This window comes from Leptidea sinapis, chromosome 43, assembly GCF_905404315.1.
Source record: "Leptidea sinapis chromosome 43, ilLepSina1.1, whole genome shotgun sequence".
Classification (NCBI taxonomy): Eukaryota; Metazoa; Arthropoda; class Insecta; order Lepidoptera; family Pieridae; genus Leptidea; species Leptidea sinapis.
Window position 1 is genome coordinate 624,160 of NC_066307.1, and position 26,815 is coordinate 650,974.

The following is a 26,815-nucleotide window of genomic DNA, read 5'->3' on the forward strand; positions in this document are numbered from 1 at the left end:
CAACCAGATTTTTCTTTATAGGATCTTGAATGATCTTTTACTTTTATCTCTACTTTTGACGTAACGAGACGAAATAAATAAGCAACCATGTTAGCTTCAGTAGACATGTCGAGATAAGACGAGAAAATGCGTAGAGATAATTTACTTTTGGTGCGCATCCTAGCCCGGATGCAGTATCCTCCGTTGCTTGAGATGATCAATTTTGTCATCCCTCGTCGCAGTTACCTATTCCGTTCCTTTCCCGCGAAATATTTCAAGACTAACATTGGTTATCATAGTGGATTCCAAGAATTTGTAGGTGCCGACTTCTACAAATCTGGGAATGTTGACATTAGCTCAGTGTCATTGCCGGCATTCCGGAAGGCGTTATATAGATTCAGACTTGCAAAAATATTATATTTCTTCTTCTTTTCTTATGGTTGAAGTAACGTAATTTGCTGAACTAAAGATACCTTCTTTACGTTTTGCAGATGATAACTGAATCCCATTATTATTGCGAATTAACTGTAATTAATTTTTAAATTAATTATTCAATATTGTAGTCCTATTTAATTGTTTGAACAAAACACTCACTTTCTGCAATTTGAGTTTGCCTTTGATTGGATTTACACTCTAGTCAATTAGTTAATATCATCTGTAGGTAATAAATTTAGATCAGTGTTTAATCTATTGGCAAACCTATTAAAAAAAATAAAGAAAATAGATGAATAAAATAAAAACCCCATTCGTTATATCACTTGGTATCACCGCCTCGCCTAGTTTCGGAATACTGGGTTTCGACAATCTCGAGGTAAATATTGCTAATTCCGTGGCGAGGCGATTTTTTTATTTGGCAAAGTCAAATTCGTCGAAGAAGCTGGACATTATACTTAAATAAAGCACAGAAATACTTCAAGCCGGCTCACATTCCGGCACTTGTAGAGTGAAGGTCCGGCCACATACCTATGGAGTATTGCTGTCATCTCTGGTCTGGCGCACCCCAGCTCAAACCATTTCAAAGCAGAGCTGCTCTATTTGTCGGGGATCCAGTGCTCACGGTGACAGGGCACAAATTAGGATATCATCCTGACCATCTGCATGTGTGGCGTTCCTCCACAATGCGGTTTGCAAGGAATTTTCTTTCACGTACAACCAAACTGTGGAATGAGTGTCTTTGCGGGTTGTTTCCAGCACGATAGGTCATTAAAGGCTAGCATGACCCAAAAGGAACTGCACTCGATGTTCCGAGATTCCTTTGATATCTCCTATAAGTACCTACTTCAAAGATCTATTCTTGCACCGTTCTTCTACCTTATTTAAATAAATAATCTTTAGAATCTTGTAGAAAAAAACATAAAGTAATATTGTTTTCAGTTGATACACTTCGCATAAGAAACTTATTTACGTATTACGACTAATTAACTAATTTACGACGAACTACACATTGCTCTATCTGACTGTTAAGTGCCAATAACTCATTTTTAAATATATCTCACCAAACCTTTAAAACGTAGATACGACAAGTGTTTTGAAATGGAAAGGAGATGAAGCAGGTGGAATCTTTTATATATTTCTTGGCTTTAGCTCCAAATTACAATCTCTCACTGTTATTTGAAGGATTGGATAGTTAAGATCTATAGAACGTACTGAGACTTTGCTCAGACCCTACCTACTTAGCTAACCGCTTGTTGCAGCAAGCGTCTTTGAAGTTAATGTTTCATTATAATACACGCTATCTTTGACTGTTAAAATGAAAAAGAAAGTGACGGTATTCTTTTTAATGAAACATTAACTTTTATGATGCTTTCTTATTATTCTTATTTTGTAATTTAATAATCGTTTAATAAATAAATTGAAAAATTTCTGCAACTAGCGGTGAGTGTCTCACTTTTGCATTGGGCTGTCTTAGCTTAAGGTTACCATAATTTCAGCTGTCTATTATTACACTCAGCAAAGTTGTACGTAAGTAAAGTGTGAGCAAAGTCTAAGTACACTCTAATATAGATCTCAGCCTCTGAGATATTTGACTTTGAGTATGTATTTTCATAGTATGTTATGTTCTTATTCACAGCCTAAGCTGGTACACAGGGTGTCCCAAAGATATGGGACATGAAGGCAAAGTACCTTAAATATCGTAGATGGGGTATTTTACTGAAAGAGGACTTTATCTTATTTTTAGAAGTTAGTAATTGTGCATTCAAAGATTTTCTAAAAATTACTTGCCTCGTCTGGGAATCGAACCGACTTAAATGTAAAAAAAAAACCCCTACTTTTATGATATGTAAATATGAGAAAGTAGTCAATTAAGTGGGTATTTTTTTTGTAAATTAATTAATTAAATGCTCAAAATGTGATCCCTCCTGTCATACGCAAATCGCCAATTTTTTAATGAGTCCGCAGCCTTTTGATTTTCTTATAATTTTATGGTGAATACTCGATATGATATGGCACAATTCTGTTTGTAACTCTCCCACGTTCTTGTATCGCTTTTAAAGTAAAAAAAGACTATGCTATAAAGTATTTTAATTATGAAGTGGGTACTTATTTACGAATAATCAATGCTATCTATGGAATGATAATATCTCTGCTTTTCGGACGTCGTCGTCGGCAATAAATAACTTTCTTGAAATTTGACTCAAACATTTTACGTTGCTCCTTTCTTTTAAAATACTATGTTACTTAAGAAGAGTTATTAGTTTTTGGCTATTCTTTCGATTAGCATCGTAAAAGTAGGGGTGTTGTTTTTTTACATTTAAGTCGGTTCGAGTCCCAGACGAGGCAAGTACCTAATTTTTAGAAAATCTTTGAATGCAGAATTATTAACTTTTTAAAATAAGATAAAGTCTTCTTTCAGTAAAATACGATATCTACAATATTTAAGGTACTTTCCCTTCATGTCCCATAACTTTGCGACATCCTGTATAGTCGGAAATGTAATTCGAGATCAAAAATGTAAACTAAGTAATGTCACTGTCAAAATGACAATTCAGAGATTATCAACATTTTTCTTGGTAGTTTAATAATAATCTTATTTTGATTAATAATACATAAAACATATATATATATATACATATATAGCTCTTCAGATCCCGAATCAGAGAGCGAATATTAATATAGAAATTATTTATTTAAAGACATTTGTAAACTAGTACTAGCTGACCCGGCAAACGTCGTTTTGCCATATAACTTATTTTTAAAATTTTAGGCCGTTTCTTGGACATTGCAACATTACTTTATCATTATAAAATAAAACATTTTTTCTAAAATAAACGTAGCCTAAGTTACTCCTTATTACATCAGCTGCCTGCAAATCAAAATCGCGTCAAAATCGGTCCAGCCATTTCGGAGATTAGCCGGAACAAACCGACAGACAGACAAAAATTGTAAAAAAAAATAATTTGGTGTATGTACCGTACATATATTCACATAAATGTAGTAAAAAACGGTTATTTCAATATTACAAAAAGACACTCCAATTTTATATGTAAGATTATTTTCCGCAGCCAACTTATCCCCAGCAAAAGTTTGATAATTCGATTTTTCTCTTTTTACGATTTCTAGTAACTGAGCTTCTACCATATTATCTTCATAATTTATATTTTTGAATATGAGCTATTCAATAATTTAACCCCTTAAACTTACTTAAGCCCTTTAACCACTTTTTAATGAGCGAATTTTCAGTGTTTTTTTTTGGATTCGAACATTAATAATGCTCCATCTACAAAACCGCCTCGCTGTCTATATGAGATATTATAATTGGATTAGACGCCTTCCTTTTCCGGTTGGAGCTTTTAAGCCTGTGGTAAGGCACTGTAAGAAGGCAGGTTTAGGAGTTTTAATTTGAGTATCAAACCACATTTTCGATGATGCGTATAGCGATAAAAGTATTTATTATAGCCGATACCCAGCAACGTCGTTCGCGTACGTATTTTTACACCTTGGGTTACATTACTGGACTTTTAGTAGGGATCCCTAATTTCTTGAAAATGTAATATAGCCTATAACGCCCGGGGATAATGTAGCTTCCCAACAGTGAAAGAATTATTCAAATCGGTTCAGTAGTTGCGGAGCCTATTCAATGCAAATAAACAAACAATCAAATCTTTCCTCTTTATAATATTAGTATAGATTATAAAATGGAATCATTAAATCTTCATAATCTTATAGGCATTAATAAACTAACATCATTATTAAACTTAATCTGTAATGATACTATGATAGTTTGGACATTTGGTTGTATCTATGTATGTTGGCTACTATTGCACTCATAAGTTATTTGATAATATAGGTGATTAAAATATTTATAATTATTTAAGACTTTTTCAAACTGTTAACTCCGATCTGCGTGATTTTTCAATGCACATGAGAGAGTCGTCCTAAAACACTTAAATTTTAAATATGCTACATGCAAGCGCCACAGCGGTTTATAAGACCAGCAAGTATCGTAGAGAAGGAAGGTTTATATATTAAACTAAATTTTATTTATATAATAAACATGGGTCAATGAAGTTGTGTATCAATAAGATATACCAATACTATATATATATGTCTATGTAGCGGTATATTGTGTATCTTATATTTGCAAAAAAGAGAAAAGTAAATATTTTGCTATTACCAGTGGGAGGCTCCTTTGCACAGGATGTTGGCTAGATTATGGGTACCACAACGGTGCCTATTTCTACTGTGAAGCAGTAATGTGTAAGCATTGCTGTGTTTCGGTCTGAAGGGCGCCGTAGCTAGTGAAATTACTGGGCAAATGAGACTTAGCATCTTATGTATCAAGGTAACGAGCGCACTTGTGCCGCTCAGAACTTTTTTCAAGAATCCTGAGCGGCACACCATTGTAATGGGCAGGGCGCCTAAATTATCATCAGCTGAACGTCCTGCTCGTCTCGTCCCTTAATTTTATAAAAAAAATGTATATACCTACCGATGTTCCGATTACATCCGCAAATAAAGAAATCTTTGACCGCGAATATAGGAATTGGGTCGCATTTTTTAATTCACAAATAGTGAAAAAGAATAAGCTTTTACTGTTTAAATAATTATTATCTCTACTACTCAGTTTAGTAAACTTAGTGTATAACGGCCGTTCCCAATATTCAGTCTATCTCATACTTGAGATAAAAATCGTAACTATCGTTGACTTTTTTGTCCCAATAAGCTTATCGACGGTAACTCACCTTATCCGAACACGCTGTCAGTCAATGGGACGACGTATAGCTTACCAGCGATAGAAGTTTCTATGGAAATTGCAATTCACGCGTCCCAATATAAGGCGATAAGAATGACTAATCGGGTATATTGGGACAGCTTCAGATTATTCACAGGTAATTACTGACAGTAGAAGGTAGTAATTTATTTCTATCTGTAGATAGTATATTGGTAACGGCCATAAGTCTTTTGTTGAGCGATGTACATATGTTTTTACAACATGATCCCAGAAAATGTATAAAGCACATTTTACTTTGTTGCGATGTTCAAAAGAATTGTACCCTTAAACATTTGTGTAGTAAAAGTTACTAGCTATGTATAACATAAAATGATTTTCTGAAAGTTACACTGCACCTTGTGAACAGAGCGACCGCCCCTGGCTATTTTATGAATAAATTTTATTGTAACTGCTTTAATTTTATTTAACAAAAGAGACGCGATGTTTTTTATGTGCCCGTTCAGACCTCTGAAGCATATCTTTTGAAATGGGTGGTAGGCAATGATATTATAGTATTAAGGCGAAGAGTAAGCAGAAAATACGCAAACATGGTGGTTTAACAAAGCATTTGGAGCTATGAACACTTCTTTATCATGTCACACATACCCTTAAGTCTTACTTGTAGGTTGCTAATGCTTATTGTTGGTTAAAGTTAGCACTCCAGAGCTATTATGAACTACCAGTTTTCTTTGCAGTTAAACAAGTTTTTTCTCGGTATCATGCATTTGTTTAGTATACTACTATCATAAAAGTTGTTCTTATAGATTTTACTTCTTATAGATTAGTAATCAATATTAAGCGTTGTAAGCAATTAAGCAGTTTGCGCCTGTTAAAATGTTACATTTTCGACCCAAGAATTTTTAAAATATTGGCTTTGTTACATAGGAGCCGTGAACTCATATCGCTCAAGGTCGTCGGCATTTAGTGTCGCCTTAAAAGAGGTAGTTAGATTTTTAACTTCAATAAGTCATTTTAAATCCTAGAAATTAATTTTTTCAGAAGTATTTGAATATTTGAAAATAATCATTATTTACTGTGATTATACCTACCTACTACCCTACTAGGTATAATGAGCACCCGTTGGTTCGGCTCTGTTGCAAGTGGCACCATGACTGGTTACTGGTTATTTTATATCCATGTACTACGGATCTACCAAAGCTCAGATCGAATCAAATCTGTTGGTAGGTAGAAAGTATTATGTGTGGTAAGTAGATATTAATAGTCCTAACCTAATCATGGTAGGTAGGTACATATTATAATAATTGAGAAAGTGATAAGTCTCATTCAACCTCAGTATACATATAATACATACAGATAGCATTGCATGGCAGCTGCTTTGGGATTAATGTTTCAAAGCGACCGTTTGTACCTGAACAGGTAATAGCAACAGGTCATTTGTTGTGCCGTGAGGGGAGCCCCTAAGCCCGTAATCAAGCGGAGCGCACCGCAACTTGAAACTTCATTCGACAGTCAACTCGGCGCGCCAACCGCCAACGGCGAAACGAAACTAGTTTTTATCCGACAGTGCAGCTAACCGCACGTCGCGTTCGCGTCCGATCTCACACAAAACTTTCACGAGGTTTCGTTCCGCGGTTCCGAGTTATGTGCGCGAGTGCACGCTTCACTAATAATCCTCGCAGCGGTTCTTGACAGTGCCAATGTCTCCCAGCTTGGAAGGGATCATGTTCAACAGGAACGCGAACTTATCTGCGCGCCGGCCGTTGCTCGCGGAACCGCAAAAGCCTATTGTAGTGCCTCCGCGAGCTCCACCGAGGGATTACGGGCCACAGAGACCTCTACCCGCGCCGAGGAACTTACAAAACGGGAACACGTTCGAGCAGCCGAATGAATACTACAAGCTATCGAATGTTGAACTCGAGAGGCGGTTGCAAGAAACCCGCGCTCGGGAAAAGGTCGGCTACTTTCAAGACAAAGTGACTGTGCCAGATTTGAGCTTAGACCGCCGGGAAGCCGAGCTTGTGTTCAGGTTTGATCCTCACACTTCAGCCGAGTACTTGTCTAATCAGTACAGTGCACCCGCAGTGCAGTATGCAAAGCCACCAGTAGCGACCAACGGGTTTACTAACCGTTTACCGAAGCGAGACGGGCCTTTTGTGTTTGGAGTTCATAGCCCGAGCCAATTCCCCATTTCGCGGCGGGATGAGGACGACTATGACTACTCGGAGGTGGCGGAAGATACGAGCCGTAATGTGATTCGGGATGACGAATCAGGTGACTTGAATTGTTGTGATAAAATGAACGAATGGACAGTGCGTGATAAAAAGAGTAGATTAAATCGAATGTTTCAAATAAAAGATAGACGGAAAGTGAAATGTGGTAAAAAGGAGAAGATAAAGTGTGTTTTGGTCGGTGATGGGGCTGTGGGGAAGAGTTCTCTGATAGCTGCTTACGCGCAGGATTCCTTTAGAGAGGAGTACCAGCCGACAGCCTACGACACATTTAATGGTAAATATATAAATATTATAATAAATAATAGAATCATTTAAGCACAACAAATACTAGTCGTGATAGAATTATCGCCTATGGCCCTGATTTGCCAAGATAGTTGATGATTAACACACTCCAATAATTGTTTTTGGAACGATAGCATCATTACAAACGATGTATTGTTATCAGCTGACTTGGAGCGGCCGCGGTGGCGCCTTACTTTATTTACCAATACAAAACTGCAATCAACAAAGCAAAAAATATTGTTTAGGAGACAAAGGAACTCTTAGGGCAATTATATTGTTGCTCCGAGTAGGAATTAGACACGGGAATGAAAGTTACTCGTTGACAATGACTGTAATAAGTCACACAGCACCAAAATATTGATATTTGTATTTATTTAATAAAGCATATTGTATCGTATTAATTAAAAAAAATATTGAAGTAGACGTTACTTTGCCGAAATCCATAATTATCCAAATGTTTTGAGTTTTCTTGAGTGTTAATTCCGCCAATATTTGTCTTCAAACAATTCGACACGTGTTTCGACTCTACACGAGGAATGCTCAGGAGGTGTTGACTCGCCAAAGTCTGGCACGAGAAAGAAGACAAATATTGGCGGAAACACTCAAGAAAACTTAAAACATTTGAAATTTGAATCATATTAATTAATTTAGTCAATTATATCATACCTTTAGACTTTCCTTAAATCATATATTAATATTGAAATAGAAAGTCTCATAAATAATAATTAAGAGGCATCTTATTGGTAAAGACACAATTTTAAACGATATTATACAGATCTACCGGATTCTGTGGCGAAATAGTGTTCGAATTATTCCACCTTCGCACGACACGCCACAAGTTAGGATATCATCCTCACCATCTGGATGTGTGGCGGTCCTCCACAGTGCGGTTTTCAAGGAGCTTTCTTCCACGAACTACAAAGCTGTGGAATGAGCTTCCTTGTGCGGTGTTTCCGGGACGATACGACATGGGTACCTTCAAAAAAAGCGCGTACACCTTCCTTAAAGGCCGGCAACGCTCTTGTGATTCCTCTGGTGTTGCAAGAGAATGTGGGCGGCGGTGATCACTTAACACCAGGTGACCCGAACGCTCGTTTGTCCTGCTATTCCATAAAAAAAAGAAGTAGGCACGTGTATATGACTAATTGTAACAACATACTTTATTATACGTCTGAAATAATCGTATAATTATAAAAAGATAAAAAATTAGATAAAGTTGTCGTTTTAAGGGTACAAAAGTCGGAAATAAAATTCTAAAATGCGATTATAATTCCTAATTTTTAATTATTAATATTGATCTGGCATTTTGCTGTATGGATAAGTAATACACAGAAATAACTGCGGCCGAAATACCCATGCCTTGATGAGATAACCAATCATGATTGATTTTAGCAGACATAGAATTGCAAATTAAACCAATTGAAACGTTCAAATGATAGCTAACTTACAGCTGGTTACATTCAAATCAATCACCTTTGAGTATTAAATTTTATACAAACGCGATATGCCACTGAGTGACGTTCCCTTTACAATATTAACTACGAGAGAACCGAATCCAATCATAATTTTGTTTTATAGTCATAATAGTCTGCTAACTTAAAGCATTGCTAATTCTCACTCTGTCTTCTTCTATTGACCTAAGTCAGAATGAGAAAAAACACTCCTAAGCGGCTGTTTAAAGTTAGCGGACCATTATGAATAAGAGGATTAATATTTTACTAATGCAGAACGACTCCTGTACCGTCTTATGTAGGCCCTATAGTTATGAAGAACCAATGTAGAGCAAAATTCCAATGCTAGGTATATTATTGTGTGCAATGTTTATGTATTCAACAGTACTGTGAACTTGTAATACATCTGGAATATAAAATTATGTACAAGCAAAATGAGACCTTAGATCATTTTTATGTCTGGATAGACTATGACAGCTGTGAAAACGTCGAAAAAATTGAGTTTAGAGCTAACCTCTATTTTGAGCAATGCACGCACACAAACACAAAGTGTCATACAAATCGCGAATTTATGACTTATTATACTTAAGTATCAAACCTGGCCTGTTTTTATCGTTTGTCTAACAGCATGAGACTATCTAGTTCTAGACGTATAAATTGTCGAACAATTAGACATTATCCGTCTTATTCATAATAACGCCTTCCGCTTATTAAACCTATCCCTTTCTGTTTAGTGAAAATGACGCTTCACAGAAAGAGACGAAACAGTTTTCAGTGATTCGTATAAACAATAACTAAAATAGGTTTATAATGGGGTTGTGTAAAGAATATTAAGACAATCATTATGTCTTCAGTCAGTCTCGAAGGTGATGGGGACAGTACGATGCCTTCGTATTAAGGGACTATGCGCACTTATTCAGCTCTTTTCAGCTTTTGTCCATAGAAAACAACAATTTTGTATGGAGTGTACGCGTCGATTCAGCTTTCCGCGTCCATTCTGCTTTCGCGGCAAACCAGCATAAAATGAGGATAAATGTGTTTTTATTATGTGAACGCTAAAGAGAGCGTTCGGCGCTGTTCCGCCGCGTACAGCGCTGTTCGCCGTCGAATGCGTCGGAACAGCTCTTTACAGGGATGGTTCGCGACTCCTTGTCGACAAGTTGCGACCTGTATCGTGCCTGCATTGATTTGACGTAATCATTATGCACGCAAAGATTAAAGAGTGCAGACGTGATTTAAAGTTATTATTCTCATTCTTACGACGCCGTACGCGGCGTAAGAAGCAGAGCTGTATAAGTGTGACCAAAATCGTTCAGCGAAACGCGAATGGAGCTGAATAAGTGCGCGTAGTCCCTAAAATCGATGATATAAGCAGATGGTACCTTAAGGCAGACCATCTGCTCGTAACGTAATTTTTTCACTTAAAATAATATTTGAACTAAGTAACCAGAGAAACATGTAATCATTAATCTCATACATTGTAATTACTTATAAATAAAAAAATGGCTCTGTCGTAAATCCTATTACTCTGACTGTACAATATTGTATATTTTTATTGAAAAGAGCGCATTAAAAGAATGCTGGGAGAGTTTCTTGCGCTGCTTCTGCTCTGTCAGAGCGCCATTTGTTTCCGAAGCGGTAGTAGTATCTAGTAGTAATTAGAAATGACATCAAAAATAATTCAAAAAGAATCAATTTTGAGAAAATAAATGCCTTTTATGTCTCTTATGCCTTATAAGAGTGAATGCCGTCTTCATTTGGTTTAATACTCATATTAACACATAAAGAACACCACGTCGTTAGATAAAGCTACGTCTTTGAATCTATATAAATCATGATACGCAACAAAAACAGTCTTTCAAAGGAAACTTGTTGACCAAGCTATCATGGATGTTGGATTGTACTTCATAACTATACTTGTAACATACGACTCATAAATCAGGTATCTTCCATACGTCATGATTCGGTTTAATCATAGAATTGCCACTCGCTATTTATAACATAGGTCCTAAAGAATGATTAAGAACAAAATTTTAAGAAATAAACATCTTAACTTTTTCCTCTCAATATATTCTTCTTAATCTTATGTATGTACATAGGCACATAAGTGAATTTCTAGAAACTGTCATCTAGAACCGACATAAACTTATAATGCCTACTGTTCTGCTACTTGCTTTGATAACAAGCTCCCAGAAAATGTTTAAAACAAATACGGGTTGCACTCCGGGAGTGCCGCCAGAAGTGAAACATTAACGTTGTGCGTTGTTGAATATTTTGGAATGGTTAGGGAATAATTTCGCACGAATTGCTTTATTTATCAGTATTTATGTGGTTAAATGCAATCGATATTCATTTATATTACACTAGCTGACCCGACAGACGTTGTTCTGTACATAATAAATAAAATACCGTTTTTGATGAATTTGTCAATAATTTTTCATTGTAACATAATAATATGCTCCTTGTTGTTATAATGAAATTGTTTCACAGCAGAACTGTCAAACCGTGCGTCAATAAATTCTCTCATAGAAAATATGTCCATACAAAACAAATATTGGAATAATAATAATTATGGGTCTCAAATCGAAATAAAAACTATCCTATCTCTCAAGTTGGACCAAACTGCACTCCATGAAGTAGTCCTCATTTAAATCCGTTTATTGGTTTAGGAGTCCATCGCGGACAAACAACGTGTCACGTAATTTATATATATTAAGATATGAAATTTAACACTTCATAACTATTACAATTATTTCACATTAAAATGTTTATTTCTCAGAAAAATCAAATTTTAGTCCATAATAAACTGTACAAAATATTACACGGCTGAGATTCGATCCCTTGACCTCGCGGTGTTTCGGCTTCGCAATCACAATGATTCAACCACAGGTCCAATGACCGTATGATCATTAAGTTAAAATAACCCAACTATAATTCTATAAACACCATCTGGATGTGTGGCGGTCCTCCACAGTGCGGTTTACAAGGAGCTTTCTTCCACGTACTACTAAGCTGTGGAATGAACTTCCTTGTGCGGTGTTTCCGGGACGATACGACATGGGTACCTTCAAAAAAAGCGCGTACACCTTCCTTAAAGGCCGGCAACGCTCCTGTGATTCTTCTGGTGTTGCAAGAGATTGTGGGCGGCGGTCATCACTTAACACCAGGTGACCCGTACGCTCGTTTGTCCTCCTATTTCTTAAAAAAAAATTAGTTACCAGTATATTTTTTTTATATACATTACATCTCTAACATAAATAGTTATTTAGATATTTTAAACAATACCCTAAAGACCTAGTTCACATTGTAACGTTTGAAGTTTCTCTTTATGTCTGTCTGTTTAATAATTACTTTCATACGCATCTAAGCATTATTAAGTAACTTTAAACCAACTTGCGATTATCAAACATTAAATTATGTAACTTACTATTACAATATCTAGTTCAGCGTTTTTATATAGTCTGAGTGAATTTTTTGTTAATTCAATTCAATTTAGCGTGAATTCGTATACCTATTTATATAACAAAAATGTCGGGTCCCTTTTTGGGAACATTGCGCCGAACATGCAGCCTAGCGAAACGCTCTAAAAAAAATTCACTCGATTGTATAAAACGTGCAGTCATTGATAGATTGACAGATGACGGCTATAATCTTGTAAAAGACAGAGATAGCCGAAATCCACTAAGTTATAAGCAACTGTTCGCTTTCAAACTTAGCCGGATTATACTTCGTCACCCTATTGTAATAATTGTTTCAAACTTATGTTACATCTCGCTGCACGTTTCATACTAAACTATATTTAAATTTTTACTTAGGCAGCCCCGTCTCTTATTGCACAGTATTTACATTCTCTTTGCGAACATGGATCAAGGCTTCAAAGTGTAATTTTACGTTCTGATTGACAATGTAATTTTTCTTTTTAAAAGACATAGACTAAAGATCAAAAGCCCAATTACGTTAAATTAATTTAATCCCGTACGTCGCGGCTTTTGTAATCGCGCTAATCGCTAGCGTTCTTTCACCTTCCTAAGTCGAAAGATACATGATAGCTTAAAGGGTAAATGTATACACTTACTGGGTACTTGTATACATAATAAAGTCCCAGCCATTGTTCAGGCATTATCTATAAATAAATTTAAATGTTTTATTAATCAATGGCTCTTTCTCCTTGTTCTCTATTCTTATCTCTTTTCGCCTACTACTTCACAGCTGAATATCTAAGTGATCGGACAGCCTGGGACTAAATTATGATTATTTTACAGCAATAACAATGATAGTACAATACTGTGTATTTTATTAAAAAGAGCGCAAAAATAAGAAAGCTGGGCGAGTTTCTTGCGCCGCTTCTATCTCTAAGAGCCCCATTTGTTTCCGAAGCGGTGGTAGTGTTAGAAGTGACATCAAAAATAATTATAAAGAAATCAATGTTAGCCGTAATGCCTTTTAAAGGGAGCATAAATTATTATCTATTCATATATATACTCTTGGTTCGGTTGGAGACGATATTTCGGGACAAGTAACACTCATGAAGGATTGTCCAGGCGTCTTTTAGATGTCACGGGAGTACTTAGACACACACGCACCTACCTCTGAGAGGTTTCGCAATTCTAAATGGTAACGTGACCAGCATACTTTTTCGGTACATTGGTTTACACACTGATACTATTTTAATTTCTCTTTAACATCTAGTAAAGAATTTATTTGCGATTGGTTCTCAAGCAATTTAAGAGTTAAATTAAAGCAACAACGAAAAACGATTATGCAATGTAAAAAGCAATTTTAAAAAGTAAAACGTGTATAATTGAAATTGAATTTTGACATTACTTAAGTGTTTGTTAAAAGAGTTACATTTTTTTAATTAACCTGCAAACGTTCAACTTGAAAGGCAACGAAATGTCACGTCGGATGAGTTTTTTTTTTGCGATAAAGTTTCAAACAAAAAATATTCAGTTTCAATTACATGTGTTTTAATATTTAAAAAAACATTTAAAAACATGTGTGTGTGTGATATTTTTGTTTCTTTGTCTTAGGGCCATATATAAATATCTTCTTTCAATACCTCTCAGACATACCTACTTTATTTTTTAACACTTACATACTAATAAAGAAATTTAAAAAATCAAGATGTACCCCAGGCTCGAACCTGGGACCTTCTGCACAAAAAGCATACCTGATAACCGCTGTTCCACGGCAACTGTAATGACTGTACCGAAATATCTTTATACATCTAGTAAGTAAGTGTTAGGTTATTTTCGTTACGGAATTTCTGGATTCGGTCTCCACGCTCAAGGCCCGCGATAGAAGCTATGCAATAGCTTAAAAATACCGCATAAATAAAATAAATAAATAATTATAATTGCATTAGTTGATAAAAAATGCTATGCAATAGCTTTACCGCGGCAGTCCCCGAGTGCCACACGTCTTTTTTTCTAAGTTTCTGTCGATCATTGGCTAATTCTAGGAGGCATAAGTTAAAACTGAAAGTAGTAAGAACAATATTGTTACAGTGAAGGCATCAAATACAACCAATGAAAACATTATTATGTCGCATAATATAGTTAAATAACATATAATACAATACATACAATTTCATTAAATTATTTTTATTTTACAACTTATACATACTGAGATTTATTACTAGTCCATTGGTTGTGGTTTAATAGACAGATGCGTTACAAGAGGCCTGTGATACAAATGGTCTAGTTGACCAGCTAACGTCAGGGTGTCGAATTTGCGTGACGGTGTGCGCGCGCATCGTAAAAATACACTCTGATAATTTTTCCCTAACGCGCAAAAAAAAATATAAATTTAAATAGTGGCCTAATGAGTTTCTTGAACTTATAAATTTCGACGATCAAGTAACCTAAAATCCCATATTGACACAAATTTAATTTGAAAACAAAATTTATGAATGATGCTGGGATACGAAATAGCGACCTCTCGCTTTCCGTGCGAACGCACTTCCACTGAGACTACCGTTCGAGTGACGTCATGTTCATAATAATAATATGTCTTGTACAACTCTCAGGCTTCATCTGCATCATTCATAAATTCTGTTTTCAAATTTAATTTGTGTAAATTAATCCCAGAAGTGAGGGTTATCACTTAAAAACCTTAAGATAACTTATCCCATTTGAATTTAAGCTATGAATACTATCACGTGATTGAGGTAGACATACTTACATCTCAGTAAATAATACTTTTAATAATAATCTATTATAGAATTAGAATGAAGGACATGTTGTCGAGTTGATATTCTATTCTACAATTATCTAGATATGATTGTCATAAGGAGTGTTATATCTTATCACCAACGTAATGTTAAACTTATCAATGATTCAGTTATATCTTTCAAACTATATAATATGACTGAACAAATTGTAATTTTTTAAATACAATATTTTAATTCGATAGTTTCGAGCAGTGCCGCTCAGGATTCTTGAAAACCCAAAAATTCTGAGCGAAGTACAACTGCGCTCGTCACCTTGAGATATAAGATGTTAAGTCTCATTTGCCCAGTACCTAATTTAACTAGCTACGGCCGCGGCGCCTATGATGTCACAACAGTATGGTATGCTTACATAATTTATTCGTCTAGATAAACTGTGACAGCTGTGTACATGTCGAAAAAAATAGTGGGGAACAGTTAGCCTCTATTTCACTCACTCGCATCACACTGACAAGGCATCGAAGTGACTGACGTATCGCGAGTGTAAGACGTAGCTGTCATGCACAATAAAGTAATAAAACCTGGCCTGGCTCTATCTAGACGTATAAATGATCTAAGACTGTATGCTGCCTTTCAGGATTTCTGGTCATCATAGCGTGCTGATTGCACACAGAGGAACAGAGTTCGCGTGTGTTGCTCTGTGTTGCGCGAGTCGATAAGCAATAAGGCGTCTAGTGTTGAGTTCCGTACCGTAAAAAAAAAAACAAAAAGAACTCTATTAAACCTCTGTCCATCTTCGTCTTGTTGCCAACCAGAGTGTATATTACTATTGCCGCTATATCAACAAATAATAAATAAAACAAGAGAATACCAACAAAAATATAAATTCCCAATACATATTATTCATATCTTAAATGATTATCACGTGGTCTCTGCTTTATCCAAACAAATGGCTTTTAAATGAATAAATAAATAGATATTAGTATATACATATAATATATTCAAAGAAAACATTAATTATGAATATACGTTTTCATTACTTACCGACCAGTATAAATACAAATCTTACCAAATGATCGTTAATTAGCCTTAATGACAGCTATTATTTTATTGATCATAATATATCACTTCCAAAATAGACTAGCATAGCCCATAGGTACGAGTTTCGCTCATAACTCAAGATTACAAAGGTTGTTAACAAGGGTGCATGCTCTGACTTAAAAGCCATAACCGCTGGAGTCCCGCAAGGCTGCATGCTATCCCCTACACTGTTTCTTCTGCATATCAATAAAGATAGCAGTATTTATTGCTATGCAGATGAGTGCACAGGACATGCCTCATATATATATGCCTCACGGCTGATGTAAGCATCAGCCGTGCCAACATCTTCCGGGATAGCGTCGACGAGAACCGAAATAAACTTGTGTCTTAAATCGAGACAATGCTATGCAAAGTCTTCGAATGGGCCGACAAAATTTTGTCCAGTTTAACCTTAAAATGACACAAGTTTGTGCGTTCACCGCTAAAAAGTACCACCTATTACTATATGAGGCGCAAATTCGGCGTTATCCCTAATTCAAAGCCCTAAAGATAAGTTATACTATCTTTAGGGGATACTTACGTATAATAGCGTCAATATATGATTCTGCGATCAAAGTTGCAATTATTTTCTATCGATATCGGGTGATACTTATTTCACCCGTAGACTTTCATTCGCTATATCTTTTAACATAAAGATAACTTATTCAGACCTTTACTGTGGGAAAACTGAGTTTTTAATAACTCGCAGGTACGATTAACAGTCCCATTCTAATCACGCTCAAAACGAAACGTGTAGGGAATATTGCATGAAATTTCTGAACAAAGGTCAAAGCACTTATTTAATATGGATCTGCTATAGTGGAACCAATTAATGTTGCTCCGAGTTGAGTTATGAATGCCAACAAGCGGCGCACCGGATGCACGCAACGACACTCGCACGGTCACTCTGTGAAATACGTGCCGGCTGTCGCTGCCCGCTGCCATGTGTCTTATTCGCACCTTTAGTGTGAATGATCATTGTTCTAAGGTCCGTCATTGCATTGAGATTGGCAATCATCTTTTTAGTTACTAGCTGATGCCTGCTTCTTCGTCCGCGTCCAAACGTAGACTGAGATCTACCTTGTCTTGCCATAAATACTGAACCAGAGAAAAAAAACTATTGCAAATAACAGTGTGTTAGTTTAATTCATAAAAATAAAACAATTGTAAAAAAAATCTGATCCGTAAACAAAATTTTTGACACCCCTTGCGTACCGCTTCAGTAGTTGTTTCGATTTTACCACCCTATTATTATTTAAATGACCAGTACGTCTCTTATAGGCCTACGTCATCTTTTAAGTCCTAAGTCATCTTTTAATGTACGCAACACGGTTCTAGGTGCTATCTTCATCTCCCGAGATAAAATCTGTTGCTTTCGGACAGAATTTCTTCGAATTCTTTCCCTTACTGCTTTGACCACCTGTTTCGTACGAACACTACGTTGACGGTCAGATATTTTTCTGTCACAAACAGAAGAGGTCTCATTGTTACCTATTCATAGCCCGATACACAAACATTGCAAGCGTATGGTGGGTTTTAAAAATTGCATTTGGTTCCATACCTACTTTGTGTAATGCAATCACAGCGATTCAGTTCTCTTTATCACCCCACTCCATTTTAATATTGTACAATGTATTGGCGCCAAAAAGAGGAAGCTCATTGAACAATAAAATTATACAAAAATGACAGATTCCAAATTCAAATGTAATATTTTTTTTATTTTTAATTGTAACAGTATTTATGGCCAGACTAAGTATATATGCAGGTCACCTGATGGTATTTTAGGTTTTTTAGCACGTGCAGTTTAAATGATACTCAGTGTTGTTGGGCTGGAAACTTCGCGTGAGTAAGTTAATCTCACCGATCGCCACACATACAAACGCTGAGAATCAGAATATTTTGATTTTTGATCAAAATTTCTCAGTGCCTTGTTACCTTACCTTTAATTTTTATTTATATTTGCTGTTATATAAATATAGTGCGTATACAATAACATGCGTGCAATGATTTATTTCTATCTATTTAAATATGCGGTCAGTAACCACAGCATGCAAGCCAAAGCAAATATCCGTTCGACGTCGGCAGAAGTGTTTGTCGATAGCACAAAGGGTTCATCGTGAACGGTATACAAAGAACAATATTTAACGGTGTTTGCTACTTAGTCTCAGGTAGCTCGTACTAAGTATAAAAAGTGGTGAACGGCGCCTCGCAAAGGGCATATTCAATTGTAAAATTCGTGACTTGAGTCAGCTTTGAGTATACAAATTGAAAGAATCTCAGGCACGTGGTATTATAACACGGTAACGTGGTCAATGTCTATTAAAGACAATTTCTATGTGGCAATAGGGTCTAATGATATTAAACGAGATTTGATTAAAAATTTTACAAGAATAATAAGAAAGGTTTTCTAAACTAATAGTTTAATATGTATCTGAATGCCCGTTTGTCCGGAGTAGACAAACGTCTCTTCGAATTTTTTCCATGCTCCTTTTGTTTTACATTATATTTATAATAAATATCTCGGAAAACCGTACGGAAGTCCGTAAAGTCGTACATGATATAACTTCGTGTATTTATTCCTATACTGAATTTTAAAATCAGATTTTATTGTAATGGCGGCCATAGTAGTGCCACCATTTTGCCTTACTCCTTCAAGCACGGAACTCTTATGTTGTTAACTGTTATCAATTATTTGTCCATCTGTCTGTCAACACATGTTTCTTAAAAATGCGTTGAGGTATCAATTTGAAATAACATCAGATAATTAAGGTAAAAAATTAATATGCACGTTATGTGTGTGTTTTTTCAAAAATTCCCTAAAGAGGGATTCACCCTGTTCAGGGTTAAAAGTTTGTATGGGTGGTTAAAGCGTTTTGTAATTGTTAGTACTTAGTCGTAGATAAATAAGTCACAGCTTAACGTGGTCAGGTTTTGCTTTTACTTACATCATTTTTTTATTGACAGAATAGCTTCTGTCGGGTCAGCTAGTCCTACTAATATGATAAATGTGAAAGTTTGTATGTCTGGATTTATGTTTGAACTTCTTTAACGCAAAATCTACTGAATAGATTTTGATGAAACTTTACAATAATATAGCTTACACACCAGAATAACAAATAGGCTATAATTTATAAAACTATAGTGTGAATTATACAAAATATAAAAGAAGTGTGATTGTTACTAGAGAATACAACTAGCGCCATCTCTTATCAACTAGCAAGCAAAAGATCAAACAATTTATATGGCAAAACAACGTTTGCTGGGTCAGCTAGTAAGTATATTATATTTGATAATTTAAACGTCTTTATTATAAATTCTATGTTTACAATGACATTGTTTCAATATAAAACACCTAAGAATGCCAACTGTATGAGTGTACTTACTTATTAAGACTAAAGTTGTTTATTGGAATTTCATGGAACCAATGCTTATTATATAGAGACAAATGATTCACTAACCTCTGACCACAGTTTGACCTCAATAAAGCATTTTAATACTGAAGACCCTTCAACTTACAAATTAACCGTTACTTGATAGAGATGATATAAATATTTAATATTTAAAACTAGCTGATACCCGCGACTTTGTCCGCGTACACGCATGACGAAGCACGTAGTACTTATAAAAATATTTATTTCTTATGACAAACTAATAAAAATTTTGTTTTCAAATTTTATTTGAGCTAAAATTAAGTTTATATTTTACCTGCTGAGAAAGTTGGAAAGATTTAAAAATTCTAATTAGTTATTCATTTTAAACTATTCTTTCAATTTTATTTTCTGAACGACGGGGGACACATCATAGGATAAATAAAATTGTTGTTTTTATTTGATTCCAATCATTTTCATATTTGTTCACCTTTTAAACCTTCTCTGGACTTCCACAAATAATTCAAGACCAAAATTAGCGAAATCGGTCCAGCCGTTCTCGATTTTTAGCGAGACTAACGAACAGCAATTCATTTTTATATATATTTAAAATGTAAACTTCAGACAATATCGTTAGTATATATTTGCTTAATCTAGGTTGTTACAACAATTATTGTTATTTTTTACAATTTTTGAGATATGGATCCCATATTGGGTAAAGGTCTCCTCCAACTTCATTCACAACTTGCTGTTCGGTTGCAGTAACAATAGATTTACCAGTTGGAGGCTCCTTTGCTGCTTTGCAGGATGTCGGCTAGATTATGGGTATCACAACGGCTCTTATTTCTGCCGTGAAGCAGTAATGTGTAAACATTACTGTGTTTTGGTCTGAAGGGCACCGTAGCTAGTGAAATTACTGAGCAAATGAGATTTAACATCTTATGTCTCAAGGTGAAGGACGAGCGAAATTGTAGTGCCGCTCAGTATTTTTGGGTTTTTCAAGAATCCTTAGCCGCACTGCATTGTTATGGGCAGGTCGTATCAATTACCATCATCTCAACGTCCTGTTCGTCTCTTCCCTTATTTTCATAAAAAAGGATAAATAAAAATAGTATAAAGATAAATTATGTACAGTCAACAAACATAATAATTATTATGTTATTTAATTATAGTTTATATTATTATTTTAGTTAATTGTAAATAGTAGTTGGTTGTAACAGCATCACTTTAATGATTTATTTTGCTGTTTATGTATTTTACAGATTAAGTAAATAAAAAAAATTATCTTTTTTTTTTATGGAATAGAAGGACAAACGAGCGTACGGGTCACCTGGTGTTAAGTGATCACCACCGCCCACAATCTCTAATAATAGGAACACCAGAGGAATCACAAGAGCGTTGCCGGCCTTTAAGGAAGCTGTACGCGCTTTATTTGAAGGTACCCATGTCGTATCGTCCCGAAAACACCGCACAAGGAAGCTCATTCCACAGCTTCGTAGTACATGGAAGAAAGCTCCTTGAAAACTGCACTGTGGAGGACCGCCTCACATCCAGATGGTGAGGATGATATCCTAACTTGTGGCGTGTCGTGCAAAGGTGGAATTCGGCGGCAGTTATATCTCTCATCATTATCTCAACATCTCCGTTAGAGATGTTCTTCTCTCTCGCACTCTTTGTCTATATGATAGTATATTGTAAGTGTACGGTCGGTGCTAAGCTAAATATATGACGAGTTACGTGACAAAGCTCGTTCAAAATGGAAATGGCGGAATAGAAAGGAAACGTCGAACTATCGAATGTACAATACAATCATAAACAATATTGTTTATATTCGTACTTAAATGTTGGTAACACTGTGTCTATGCTAATGTGACACGTTGTAAACTTTCGCTTCAGCTCAATGGACATACATATTTCCGCTTTTTACTTGCCTTTACCTGACCTTAATTAAATATTTAATTTACATAATTGCCTCTGTTTTCACAATTTATTAATGTTGTTTTTACTCTTATTACCGCAGTACTCTCGTTTATTATTTTTTTAATTAATAACAACTTTTTTCGTCTTTTTGAGACAAAATGACTATATCGTGTACATTAGGTACATTTTTTTTTACGAACAATGCCGAAGCCATAAAACTAGTTTTATAATTATTGTCTGTTTTGTCTATAGTATATGTATGTCAGCGCAAAACGCAAAACTACAGAATAGATTTAATATTTTGCAAAAATACTAACAGAAGGTCGGAGCAACATGTAGGTGATGGCCAAGTCGGCCTTTTTTAAAATTTTGACGGAAATAGACCCGGAAGTTTTTTCCAAAATAATTACAGCCTGTATTATTGAACCAATACACTCCGTTGCTGATGAGGATCAATCTTTGCAAAGATATGTATTGCTAAAACTGAAAGGAAAAAAAAAATATATATTTTTTTTTTCATATCTCACTTTTAACTTACTAATAAGTTGGTTCTAAAATGGTTTCCTGTGACTCCAATGCAAAAGTTTATAAGTCTCTCTAATGACCACCTTAGTTTGAATAGGAGGTGAGTTTTCTTCCGTATAAAAATAATAAATCATAAAATTTGGTATTTCCTTTCATTTTGGTATTTGAAAATTATTATATAAATTCTCAAAAGCCATATATATTATCACGATAGATGAAGACAGTATTTTTGTTAGTTATTTGTATAATAATTGTCGATATGGATCAAACAAAACATCTTATACCTACTGTTTTTTTAATATTCAATTTAAGATGTCAAAGATGTAAATTGACCTTCTCTTCTCGAAAAATAATTTGAATCTTAGCGGCGAGTGACTCTATTTAGATATTATATTAAAAACATTAATTTTTTTTTAATCGCCTTAGAATTCGTTTTGTATTAGGTATGTAGGATGTGTGGCGGTCCTCCACACATCCAGATGACTCTAGATTTCTTCCACGTACTACGAAGCTGTGGAATGAGCTTCCTTGTGCGGTGTTTCCGGGACGATACGACATGGGTACCTTCAAAAAAAGCGCGTACACCTTCCTTAAAGGCCGGCAACGCTCTTGTGATTCCTCTGGTGTTCCAAGAGATTGTGGGCGGTGGTGATCACTTAACACCAGGTGACCCGTACGCTCGTTTGTCCTCCTATTCCATAAAAAAATAGTACTAATTGTATATAGGTATCTTATAAGAGACTTTGTCATTACTTATTCGTCCTGGATGTTGTATCGAGAAACGGCGCAGACGTTGTCCATCAATAAAATAACAATTCTGTTTGTATTGTAGGTCAAGTTAATCATATCAAGAACAAGGACTGCACATTGCGTGGACGTCTACAAACGATGCATTACGCAGACCGTTGGGTACCTAGACACGTGCTTAATTAGAGTTAAAATCAAATCAAATCAAAATCACTTTATTCATTCAGGTCAAATAAATGATACTTATGAATATCAAAACTTACACTTTTTATCATTGATACCTCGGGAAAGGTTGAGCTTTGATGAGAAGAAGTGGCAAAAAAACGCATTGGCAACTATTTTAATTACAACCTATGTAAACAGTAAAGTTATGCAGTAAAATACTAAGTGACGTACACGGGTAAGTTAAAAAACTGTGAATAAATGAAAATATCCATAAGACTTATTGAGTACAGTAGATTCACAGTGCACACACACACAAACACAATGTAAATAAATAAAGGTTAATACGAGCACATATTTACAATTATATATAATAAATTACTCTTATTTTAGTTATATGAATCAGAGTTTCTGGTAACAATATCATCCAGCCACTACACGTAGCGCATATTCACGAGCATGACGCATAATCCAGCCACAATTTCGACCGTTTTTTAGGGAGAGGAACAGCCTGCCCTAGGACTCCGCTATAAGCATCATTTATTATACTATATGCATTAGACACAATAACTTGTTATGTTCAAAACTTTGTGACACATTGTTTGTCCACAATGGACTCCTAAAATAATGAACGGATTTTAATGGGAATTACTTCATGGAGTGCAGTTTGGTCAAACTTGAGAGATAGGATAGTTTTTATTTCGATTTGGGATCCATAATTATTTTTATTTTCAATATTTGTTTTGTGTGGACATATTTTCTATGAGAATAATAAAATAAGAATTTAGTGAAGCACGGTTTGACAGTTCCGCTGTGAAACAATTTCATTATAACAACAGGGAGCATTTTTTACGAAATTATTCTTGATGTTTTGAAATATTATTGGCAAATTCCTATAAAACAGTATTTTTTTTTATTATCTACAGAACAACATCTGTCCGTTCAACTAGTATATATTACAATAACACTTCAAAATAGTGTAGTAATAGAGTAGTAAAAAAAGAAACTGTCTTTAAGTGTGTTGTAATGTAAGTTTAATTCCAAACAACCAAGCCATACTCAACTTAAATTTTTAACATAATTTCTGTTAATTCCATTTTAAAACCGTTAAATATTAATTAGCCAAAAAACCGCACCTAGATTTGCCTATTTAAGGCGTTAATAGATGATAGTACCCTTGTTATTAGGACGGGCGGGTGACAAGGGTGTACGAGTCGTATTTAAATAAAAATTATAGTTTGAAAGACGGTGAAAATGATTATTTATAAATAATAATTGATAACTTAAAAAAAATTATCACTTCCATGTTATTTAATTTTCTGCATGTTTTGGAAACAAAAATTATGTTATTTGGAGTAATATTCACTGAACGTTTAGGTTTAAACTGAATATCATCATCATCATCAGCCGGAAGACGTCCACTGCTGGACAAAGGCCTCCCCCAAAGATTTCCACGACGATCAGTTCTGCACTGCCCTCATCCAACGGCGATATTCCGGCGATCTTGACGAGATCGTCGGTCCATCTTGTGGGAGGCCTACCAACACTGCGTCTTCCGGTACGTGGTCGCCATTTGAGCAAAAAGGCATAAAAGGCATTTATTTTCTCAAAATTGATTCCTTTAGAATTCTTTTTGATGTCATTTCTTATACTACTAGATACTACTACCGCTTCGGAAACAAATGGCGCTCTGAGAGAGAAGAAGCGGCGCAAGAAACTCTCCCAGCATTCTTTTTTTTTTTGCGCTCTTTTCAATAAAAATATACAATATTGTACAGTTGCTATAAAATAATCACAATCTAGTCCCAGGCTGTCCGATCATTTAGATATTCAGCAGTGGAGTAATAGGATTTACGACAGAGCCATTTTTTTATAAAACATTTAAATTTATTCATAGACAATGCCTGAACAGTGGCTGGGACTTTATTGTAGAAGTGTATACATTTACCCTTAAAGCTATTATGTATCTTATGAAGCCTACTAGAATTAGTTACAAGCAATCCCTTATTTCTAGTGTTATAATTAAGCATTAAAATTATTTAATAATCTAATTCAACTGAATAGGATTAATTAATATTAATTATTAGTTACAACATGTGATTTGAAACAATAAAAAAGTATACAACAACCATCTGACGTTCTATATCTTTTTAGAACTGCTTGTTATAGTAATTTTGAGAAAAACGGTTATAACGCAAGTGAATATTTGGTATTTACTTTAGCTATTAGTTTATTTAGTTATTTCAATCAGGCCTTAAAAACCTCTTGTTTCTTGCCAGAAAAAATTGTGGAATTCGTTTAAGTATTCTTACACAGCATCTTCAACAAAATATCGGTATGCAACTATACAGTTGTTTGAAGTCAATAATTTAGGTCAAGTTATAAGCCAAGAGCAAGGTCTGCATGTTGCATGGCGTGCATACCAGCTGTTAGCACTTTTAATAACAGAATGTCGCAAATCTGCGTCGCTGAAACCAATGACTAAGGAACCCTTTTTTTATTGGATGCAGACAAGAAGCCATACACAGCGGATATTGGCACCGTGTGTGGGAATCTTCGCACATATAAGCCAATTTATATGAGCCGATTCTTTAAGATCGTTTATGCACTTGAATATAACTGATATTATATATTATCTTTTACTTACTTTTTTGGCTTCAGGAGTTATTGCTAAAACACACAGCAAGTATTGTTTACAAAATATAATAATTAAGATTTTCTGTATTACGTTTTTATTTTATCTACTGTATGAATCAGTTATTTATATCACATCAATTAATTCTTCATTAAAAATTAAAGTTATACAAAGTTATTCACGTGCTACTAGACGTTATACAGACTGTGAACCTATTTTGCGTGTTAACACCCTGGGTTCAAGCACGTATAAGCCCAGTGATAGTGGGTCAGTTATATTACACACAGTCTTTGAATATCTTTCAGGTGTGTGTAGGTTTCCTTCGTGATGACAGTCGAATAAACTCGGAAATGAATTCGGAAAACCGAAAACGTGATGTATCCGCGCTTCCGGATGAAAGGCAACGGCACAAGCCATTGAGCCACTGACTCTCTAAAAAAAAGTAATTTAAGATTTACTGCTCCAAAAGGTATCTTTTATTTTTATATATAATAATACAAAATAGGCACAAAATACAAATACATAATCTATAAATAAAAATATTATGTCTGTAGAGTGTATATGCAGGAAATGTAGATAGAGCTCACAGTCATAAGATTCTATAACTTATATAATATATCTGTTTATAATTCATTTATAAACAGCAACCAAAACGGTTGTTAAATGGATTAGTCGTGCTGAAATCCGTCTGCAATCCGAACAGCAGAGCAGATGATGATAGACTTCCAAATTAGAACGCGGTGCTTTTACGTTTATATAGACAGACGGCTTACGACCTGGCAGATATAACGTGGATATAACCGTAGGTGCGTATCAAACTCTATGTTATATTAAAATTGACGGGACTATCGAGAAAATTGGCACAAATTCTTAAAAAGGCTAACAATGTAATAAAAACTGTTAACCGACGTAATCAATTTTGCAGAACTTAAGTTACACTCTGGAGGGATCATTAAACTTTTTGTTTGACTTTTTATAATACTGGGAAATCAGCAGTTGCACAGTCAGCATTTTATACGAATTAAGGTCGCATTACTGTGTCACATAAGGCTGGATCTACATTTAACGATCGAAGACTAACGGAAGCGTGTGG

At 35.1% G+C, this 26,815-nt stretch overlaps 1 protein-coding gene across 1 annotated transcript in view; it reads left to right on the forward strand.

Moving 5' to 3' along the window:
- The first annotated feature begins 6,682 nt into the window (after nucleotides 1–6,682).
- Nucleotides 6,683–26,815, forward strand: part of LOC126977062 (uncharacterized) — an 86,372-nt gene continuing 66,239 nt past the window's right edge. The window contains exon 1 of the mRNA XM_050825748.1: nucleotides 6,683–7,657. Within this exon, the coding sequence (XP_050681705.1) occupies nucleotides 6,850–7,657 (808 nt within the window). The 5' untranslated portion in view covers nucleotides 6,683–6,849. The remainder of the gene's footprint in view (nucleotides 7,658–26,815) is intronic.